Below are 10,000 nucleotides of genomic sequence, written 5' to 3'. Positions count from 1 at the left end.
TGCAGAGCAGGATTACGTGCTTCTTATTCTGCACACACACACACACACACACACACACACACACACACACACACACACGTTCATGCACACGCACATGCACACATTCATAGACACACACTCACTAACACACTCACACACATACAGTAGATACACATACACACATTTATCGACGCACAGCCTCAATTCAAATACCCATTTATAGACACACACACACACACACTTATACATACACACACAAACACTTTTGCACACGCATACAGACACAAAGTATAAATGTTTAACACAGTCTTTGGGGTGTGACTGAATTGCAAACCATCGGGGTCATCCAAGTCACTCAGGGCCTTTGAACACGGGGCCCGCACATTTATCTGCAGCCCTTCGGCAATTCCACAAAAAAAGGAAAAAAGCAAGATTTTTTTTTTTGTCCTCAACTGGTAAGTTTAGCCCTTAACGGCCCTAAAAGTTAAGGCGAGAATCACGATTGTTGCGGTGTGTGTGTTAATTGGGATTTTGTGGGGTGGGCAGGGGGGGGTAAAGGAGGGGTTTTAGAGGGAGGGACAAGGTTGTTTGTAGATGGAGCCTGTGAAGTAGACCCTGAAGGTGTTTCCACAAACAAAACATGGATTAGTGTTTTTCTCTCATCTTTGAAATCTATCTGGGCAGGGAAAGACACCAGAGCGTGAAACCATGATTGTTAACGCCAAGGTCATGACATTTAATCTGCCAGTTGGATCCACGGTGCGCTATAAACGACGCATAAACGCTGCAGACCTACGTTCATAAAGTCCATCTTTATTCTACATGGAACACATAGAGCACAATCTCCTTTGCCTAAACACTCATGCGCCTGGTTGTACACTAGCGTACACGATGAGATGCACCCACTGGACATGTCGGAACGGACACCAGTTTGTCTGGCAATATGTTGTTGTAGAGAAGCAGCCCTTTTGCTGCTCTACTTCCCCCTGTTTTTAATTCACAACTTTCAACATGTCTGCCCTTTTTATGCCTCTTATATGATTGCTATCGCTGCCGCTGCTGGAGATAAAAGGGAGCGTCTTCAACTTTATTAAAAGTTCTCATCCTTAACCTTCCTCTCTTCCTCCTGCTGCTCCTCCTCCCGCTCCTCCTCTGCCCTTGTCTGCTGCCTCTTCATGCACTCCAACCTCGACTCTTTTCTGCCTCCCCTTCCTTTTCGTAATTTCTTATCTCCTTTTTGACATTTTCCATTTTAGCGCGTCTCATCCCTGCTTCTATTTGCCTTGAAAAGCGTTTTATGTTTACTTTTCATATTCTGAAGGTTTCACAACAAAAATACCCTCTTGAGTCGTATACACTCCCTGGAGAAAACCTAACGTTCAAAGACCAACAGTAACTTTCCCAGAGAATTGATCTTATAATGCGATGTGAGGAATACAGACTCATTTGGAATGGGATTGTCACGCAGTGTAATTAGGCTACACTTACTCAAAGGTTTTGAGGTTGATTCTAAATGTAAACTTTAAAAGCCATGTAAATGGTATAAGCTCATCTGTAACAACACAGTTGGGAGGAAACTCTCGTATTTCTTATTCTGAACACACTGCAAACCCTTGTTAATGTGACCTTTAGGTAGCCAATAATGCAAAAACAGAGTTAATGTGGAGACTAAACACAGCAGTTTAAGAGACAAGACTCCCGATAATTGCAGCAGTGATGGTCAATGTTTGGTTCGATTAATTCCGGTCACGTTCGGTGGATTCTTTTGAGGAAACCAGCTGAAAAAGTCAAGACTTTTTTGACTTGTTTCCTCGGATGGAATAACAGCCGAATGCCCTTTGATTGCAGAGCACAGGGGCAGACAGTACGGTCAATGTACATAAGATCACTGTGTAACAGGCCACTTGATCTCACACTAGCAATATACACAGGGTCAATCTTTTAAAATCAACTTCCTTCAGACATGTGTTTGTGTGCTTTGGTCTGCATCCATACCGTTTATTGTTGGGAGAGAGGGAATGGAGAGTGAGAGAGAAAGTGATAAGAAGAGCGAGAGAGAGACTGCAGAAGATTGAGTGGGAGAGAGAGAGAGCGAGAGATGCCATACGGAGCCTGAGGCGGTCCAATATTTTGTAACACACTGAAAGCAATTTGCTGAGTTGAAATGATTCTATTCAACAGCGTGGGACGTAGTCTTCAAGCTAATTACGAATTTTGGTGAAACAGCAATAACATGTTCATTATGGCACACTGATATTAAAGTTGCATATTCCCTGTTTGCGTCTCTCTCTCTCTCTCTCTCTCTCTCTCTCTCTCTCTCTCTCTCTCTCTCTCTCTCTCTCTTTATCTCTTCCCTTCTCCAGCTCTCTCTCCCCGTCTCTCTATCCCTCTCTCTCGCTCTCATCCTCTGCTGATAATTCATTTGGTGAACGTTTTTTTTTGTTCTACCTGCCCTTAATTTCTTCGGGGAAAAGCTATGAAGCCATTGTAGAATGCAGAAATTGCATCCGGCGAATGGTGTGCAATTATTTATCCGGTTTAATCAGTGAGAGATTGTTTTCAAGTTCCTTAATGAAAATTCATGTTTCGGTTTTGTGTGCATCCGCTACCAGCCTGGTAAAATTAATAATAATTACACTGATATACTCAATGATATCTTGTCAATTATATACAGTGCTTCAGGGATTCTTTTAGGATGAGCCAAAATATACATTTACATAGTGAATTCAAATTTGATACACAAGTAAATTGGATCAAATGTGCGAACTGGAGCTCATTCCAGCATTAGATTAGATGTGTAATGAGTGCTAATCAGTCTTAACGTGATGAACACCCAGGTTCATTTATTTTTGGTGTGAAGCAATAGAGTGGTGCTTGTAATTACCCCCAGGACGCCACTTGGGGCCGCCAATGTGCTATAATTTGAAGAATCAAAGCGAATTACAGTTTTGCACCACAAGGGTACAACATAAATCTATTTTCAGTGTTTATCCTCACTCCATTGTAGTTGTTTTTAATAATAACACGTTAACTTACTGTTTTCATCTTGTGTGTACTCAGTTGAAAAAGCAGTTTTTGTTTTGTGTTGTTTTAAAGGTTATTTTTCAGTCAACCTTTTTTCTGCCATGCAGATAATGTTAAGTCTTCTATTGTATCCATCAGTTGAACAGCAGGTGGGTCTTAGACAGCTTCAGCGGGATTGCAAATTGCCCGCCCAAAAGAAACCCTGGAACACAAGTATTACACATAGCCCCTGCTGGAACAGAAGGATTAGAACCAGGAAAACATCTAAACTGCTGTCTTAGATCATTACACTGGCTCCCAGAACATCTTGTGATGGATTTCAAGGCCTTTTCCTTTTTTTCACGTAATGTCTAAACTGTGATCCGCTTTCAAAATAAGAGCCCTCACAAAATAAGAGCCTTCTATTCACGGAACGCAATTTGACCACTATTTATTCACTTTAAATGTCCTTTTTTAATTGAATTGCGCTCTCTCTCTCTCTCTCTCTCTCTCTCTCTCTCTCCTCTCTCTCTCTCTCTCTCTCTCTCTCTACCTCTTTCTCACACTCCTACAGCTCGACCACTATCCCCCAGTGACTTACACCCTGCCGGATGCCTCAGACACGCAGTTGAACCAGGTCAAGACACTATTCCTGGGGAAAGTCTATGGTAAGTCAATCAAACAATGTAGCTCAGCTTTGAGCATTGTGACCAAAGTATGACCACCGAAACGTAGAAAGGAGGTTCTTCATCTTTGGATCATCCTCTTCTTTTGATGCCCTGTTGCTCCCTGCTGCCCATATGTTTGAGTTGTTCTATAGAGTCACCCTTGTTTAACTACAAACGTCATGGTCCACTGAAACACTGACATTACAATGAAGTTACAAGGAAGGAATTTCTATTAGTCTGGAACCTCTCTATTTATAGATTTAGATTAATTTAGATTTCCATGGGGGGTTATCAGCAGGGGGCAGACCAAAATGCCTCTGGACGTCATTGGAGATAGACCTACAACCAATCAGTGCAACGAAATATGTGGCACATCAGTGGCAAACATATTGGTTGTTTTGTCTGTCATCAAATGAAACCCGTCCTTCATTAGATTAACGGCTGTGATAAGCACAACCCGAAAATCTGTCTGAAAGGGAGGGGGGCCAAACGCAGATGTCAGAGAAAATGAAAAAAATTCTGGTTCCGTTTTAAAATATGTCGCTAACAGAAACCATTTATCTTTTCATTGTACGTGTAATATCTGCATGAGAAATACATACGTTGCAGTGACAGATATTCACCAGTAGAGTGCGGTATAGAACAGTTTTTCAGATTAATGAAGCAAGTGATTTATATACAGTATATTGTCCATTAACACTGACTGAAATAAAAGCAGTCCACATTTAGACTCACTTTATTATTGTGTAATCAAAAGCAGCTGACATATCATGCAGTGATAGTTTATGAGTGAGCATAGAGCATGATCTTTTTTTGACATACTAATATAACACTTGCCTATAACTGAATCCCCACATATTCACAATCAGCTGGTCATCATATGCTACTCATAATATAGAATATAAATTGAAGAATAAATTGCAAAGAAAATGTCATCTTGCCTTGATTACATACTACATTGATTGCATTTTGTGTCACATTTATTGGCCATTTCTAGCACAATACCCATGACACTCTGCAGGTATCGAAAACAAATCACATCCTACCTATCCTGACCCAGTTAACTTAAATCCCTATTGTCCTCTTGAGTTCCCGCCTTATCTGATGTATATTTCCTGGGTCAATGTTTTTACTTAGAGAAAAAAGAAAGAACGCCATTTAATTTCATTTGTTAAATGGTGCAGCAAGGCTTAATGCCAAGATGTCTGCCACTGTATTTCTTCCTTAAATACTTCAACTGCAAAAAGCAATGTTAGCTTTTTGTTTTCCAGCCATTGCCTCTCCTGCATTCAATGTATCCCTAGAGTCAGGTCAAGTACATTTTATTTGTATAGCCCTGAATCACCGTAACAGTCTCAAAGGGCTTTACAGGCCATAGTCTGTGACCACCCACTCCCTCTTTCCTCCCAAATAAAAAAGAAAAACACATTTTTATCAGGGAGGAAACCATTGGACCATCCCTTCCTCAAGGGACGTTCAGGAGTGCAACTCGTACCATAAATGACTTAAAAAAATATCCCTTGATGAATTAAATGAACACATCAATGAGGATGAACACTTTTGAATCGCTTTATATGTTTTAAGTGACCCAGACAGTTACCATCTTTCTTTCATTCAGGTTATCCTTATATTTCATTAAGAGCTTTGGTCTCCTTGGGTTATATATATCTGGTCTATACTGGTGTTGTTGGTGAGTTGCCTTCCCCTCCCATCCTTCCTGCGCTGTCCTCTGCATGGTGTGACAAGGTTAGCGGTGATCCAGAAGTAATGGCCACCGCGTACGCCACCGCTACCACCAGCTAGCACCGACCAGCTAGCTTTCGACTGTCCGCGGCGTGCAGCTCTGTCTCCGCGGGGTATACTCTGACTCACACGAGGCGGCCAGCCGTATGCGGCATGTGTACAGTCACGCACACACGTGCACATACGCAGGGATACACGCGCGCTGCACGTGTGCACACGCACACAAACATAGACACACACCTCTACATGCACACGTACGTACTCACACACAAACACACACGCATGCACGCACACACACACACACACACACACACAAGGCTATATATATAGACACTCACGAACGCACACACGTACACATGCAAGCATAAGACTTATGCACACACACACCCACACATCAACAGACATTCACATACACACACATACACATAGACACACATGAATGCACTTCCCATATGTTTATGTAGACTCATTATACACACTAATGTGTATGCGTGCATGCCCACACAGGAGCACACACACACACACAAGTCCTGCGTTTGTGTGCACACAGAAATGGCTACATACTCCTAATTAGAGTGAACGGGGACTTTGTGTCAGAGGTGTAGGTGGGAATGGCAGACACACAAAGGCTCATGTTATAGAGAAGGAGAAGAAAGGCCACATGGAAGGCATCTATCTTTGCAGGACTGGAGAGGGCAAAAGCAAGCCATGGTTAATGTATCACCGAGTTTCAGGCAGCAGATAGCATGTTTAGCCAACGAACACCGCATAGTAATTAGGAGACACAGCAAGGGCCGTACGACTGTTTGTGGGTGTGGAAGGGGAATGCTAGACAGAGGGTTAGAATATGTTACAATGATTTCAAGGAGATAAGGAATTGGAAATGAAGGGGGAGAGAAAGAGAGAGAAGACAGCAATGATAAGGGTGATGAACACCATGGTAGGAGGGAAAGGAAAAAGAGGTGGATGAAACAAAGACACTTAAATTGGTTTTTCCTTCTCTGTGCATCTGATGTGCTCCAGTTCTGCCTCGGTACCAGAGACACACCGGGTCCCTCAGACAGCATGCCCTTCACTTCTGTGACAAAGAGCCTTTGTTTGGCACATGGCACACACACACACACAAGTGCACAAACACACTTAAACACACACACACGCACATAGATATGTATGCACACAAGTCCTCACATATACAAGTGCATGCACTTAAACACACACACACACACACACACACGTTGACGCACATACACACTCACACACACACACACACTATCCCACACAAACACACACACAAACACACAGTACACAAAGACACACACACACCCACGCAAACACAGACACACACAATCACACTCAAACACAGGATCAGAGAGATGTCTCCTCTGTCTCTCCTGACTGCTGATGCTCAACAGAGATGACTGTTGAAGTGAGGGAACAGAGCATAGAGTAGCGCATTCAAAACATGTACAAGCAGAGGCAGACTGCCCCTCAAACTGTCTCACACTAATGCATTTAGACACAAATATGCTGCTCACTCTTGCATTGTCTCCTCTAAACCTTTATCCCAGTGTTCAAAAATATATAGAGATTTTTTTGAAATGTGGTCACATGCTGTGATAGATGATTCATACCTTGGAGGGAGGTCTTTGATTAAAGCTGTCAGGGAGGTATATAAATACATCAGGTTTGGCCCCCAGATGGTGGCCCTGTATATCTGGCCCTCCATCTGTGCCCTTATGGTCTAATCCCTCAGGGGGGGGTCTCTGTGGAGCGCAGGTATACCATACCAGTGTGTGTGGGGGTGCATGTGTGTGTGTGTGTGTGTGTGTGTGTGGATATGTATGTGTGTGTGTGTCCGTGTGTCTGTGTGTCTGTCTGTGTGGGATGATATGTGTATGGCTCTCTGCTCCCTTGGTCTCGGCTGTGGGATAGATGAGGAACGGAGATGAGTCATACATCATCCCCAGGAGAAGAATCCTTGCATCCTAACCCTATTGCCACCGCAAATCTGTGTGTGTGTGTGTGTGTATGTGTGTGTGTGTGTGTGTGTGTGTGTGTGTGTGTGTGTGTGTGTGTGTGTGTGTGTGTGTGTGTGTGTGTGCGTGTATGTGTGTGTGTGTGGGTGTGGGTGTTAGTTGTATATGTGCGTCACTCTATTTGGGCTCAAATAAATCCAGAAAGCGGACAGAGAAGAGAGGGAGTAAGAAATGTTGTCAGCATCAAGATGTGTTGAGATAGTGGACTATTTATCAAGGACATATACGATACTTGCAACAGGAAATAAATCCTCTACCTCTATCTCTCGCTCGCTCTTCTGGATCTCTCTTGTTTTCATATGCCTCAGTTAATCATTTCATTTTTTTTATTATCACAGGAAATGTCCTGTTAGCTGCTGGGACATTGCATCCCCTGCACCACTTCCCCCAGATGTGAATCGTTTACTGATCATTCCATCCACATGAAGTCATGCTGCTGTTCGGAGTTCAGGATAACGTCTTCCAGAACCCTGTTGTGTTCCGTGAACGATGGTCTTCGTTGCAGATATAACAAGAGAACATTTGTAGATTTTAGGAGGAGGTTTTACAGACTGTACTGTTTAGTGTGTACCTGATAAATATGGATGGCCTTGTGGCTAATGATGGGTGCACTATGGTAGTTTATTCTTGAATTGATTCTCCCGTCAGGATGGTTTAGTAGTGGAAGGGCGAAATAGTGAGTCACACATGGGGTGGGGAGGGGGATCAATCGGGATAGGAGTGTGGCACCTTTCGATTACATAAACCTTATGTTAACTTTGAGCCAGCTGTGTATTCCACAATGTCTGGGAGTACAGTTTAAGCCACATAGAGTTGCACTTTAAACATTAAATTGTAATGGACCGGCCGGTGATTGCACTGCAAAGTCAGATCGCTGGACATTACGCTGAACTATTGGGGGCAAATTAGTTCTCTTTAACATTGGTGGGGTCCCCCCCAGTCCCCCCCCCCCCGCACAGGAAATTTCACCCCCCTTGTTTTAGGGGATAATGTTGGACACCCAAAAATATCTCTGCTAAATGACCAACAAGATGCCATTCATTCAATGATGTAAAGATACATAACAATGAAACCTACAAATTACGCTGACTGCATACAGAGTCAATATCGATCTGATAGAGAGGCATGTTGGATGGGAACACTTTGCAGTCAAATCTTTTCCAGGTCTTCTTTTTACCTTAAGTCACAGCCTCGACCTTGTTCTGTCTACCCTAGTATGCAAGGTGCTTCCTTAATGAAGAAATCATTGATTTATTCATTGAATGCAGTGGATCAAGTGGTGAACTTGATCCGAGTCACTAGCTGTGTGTCTGCCTTATCTGTCTCTAAACATAGACCACCCTGTGCTAGGCTCTTATCCTCGTTAAATCAATTTGTTATATTTATTATTTTAACGATTGCGCTTGTCTTTCTGTCTGTCTGCATGCCTGGCCGACTGCCTGTCTGTCCGTGTCTGTACATTAGAATTTCAGGATGATGTCATTCTGTCCTCCTACCACTACATTGAGTTAGACTCCCTTGCCCACTCTGGATCCGCGTGTCAGTGGAGATCCAGATCCGGGTTTTCTCCAGCTGCTGCTGCTGTCTCTGCTGCTGGTTTAGGGGTGGGACTGCACTGCAGCGAGAGAGAGGGAGAGAGATAGAGAGAGAGAGAGACGTCCAAAAGAGAAACAGAGGGAGCTGTGCAGAACTGTGCTAGAGTGAGATCTACACAGCCAAGGCATTGATCAGAGAGGAAGAGGAGAGAAAGCAGGTTTGTCTAACTTCTATAGAATCACATGCATATGCTGGCCTCTATGTGTGTGTTTATGTTTGTGTGTGTGTGTGTGTGTGCGTGTTTGTTTTTGGGGGAGGTGGGTATTTTGTGTGTGTCACTTACAGTACATACATGAGAACGATTATATGGCATGTATGGCAAAATACTGTAATCATCATTCAATTCAATTCTTATTCACCATCAGTTGTATTCACTTTGAATCACATTTACCTCCACTCCCTCGACTGAAGTTCAGTGAGTTGAGGAGCTGTGTGAACTGTGTTCTGCCGCCCAGCAGGTGTCTGTGACTGATAATGAATGGCACGCACAATCTTTAATCCTTTTACGCAGAAAGTAGGCGGTTTCTGTATACTTGGTATACTTTCACCCGAGAGGTGCATGTAGATGCTTCCTCTGTGTGTGTGTGTGTGTGTGTGTTGTGTGAGTGTGTGTGTATAAATGTCTGTGTAGTTAGTCCACGGATGTGTGTGTACAGAAGGGGTGTGACCACAAGTGCTCTTTGCTCTTCCAAAACTCAAACAGTCTTCCATATCCTGCAGCCACCAACTCCTGTGCTACATCCACCCACTTCTCCATCGCCACCTTTTACACTGCCTTTTGTTTCCTTTGTGTGTGTGTTATTGTTTCTGCATTTGCTAATTTCTCTGTCTTCTCTCTCTTGCTTTGTATGTTTCTTCTTTCTTGCGTCAGACACTGCAGACAATGTGTGTCTGTTTGTGTGTGTTTGTGTGTTGATGCAAGTCTCGATATCACATGTTGATTTGTGGGGCTGTGCACATTATTCTGCCATTATC

General features: G+C 43.2%; 1 protein-coding gene across 1 annotated transcript in view; it reads left to right on the top strand.

Annotated features, from left to right (window-relative positions):
* The window catches only part of cntnap2a (contactin associated protein 2a), a gene marked incomplete at its 5' end in the record, with an annotated part of 370,887 nt that overhangs the window by 351,525 nt on the left and 9,362 nt on the right, over window positions 1-10,000 (top strand). Inside the window, one exon of the mRNA XM_084474889.1 lies at window positions 3,557-3,650. Coding sequence (XP_084331015.1) covers window positions 3,557-3,650 — 94 coding nt within the window. The remainder of the gene's footprint in view (window positions 1-3,556; window positions 3,651-10,000) is intronic.

The sequence above is a fragment of the Micromesistius poutassou genome, assembly GCF_964030765.1.
Source record: "Micromesistius poutassou genome assembly, chromosome: 11".
Taxonomy (NCBI): domain Eukaryota; kingdom Metazoa; phylum Chordata; class Actinopteri; order Gadiformes; family Gadidae; genus Micromesistius; species Micromesistius poutassou.
Note: the sequence above shows the minus strand (reverse complement) of the source record. Positions and strands in the feature narration are given on the sequence as shown.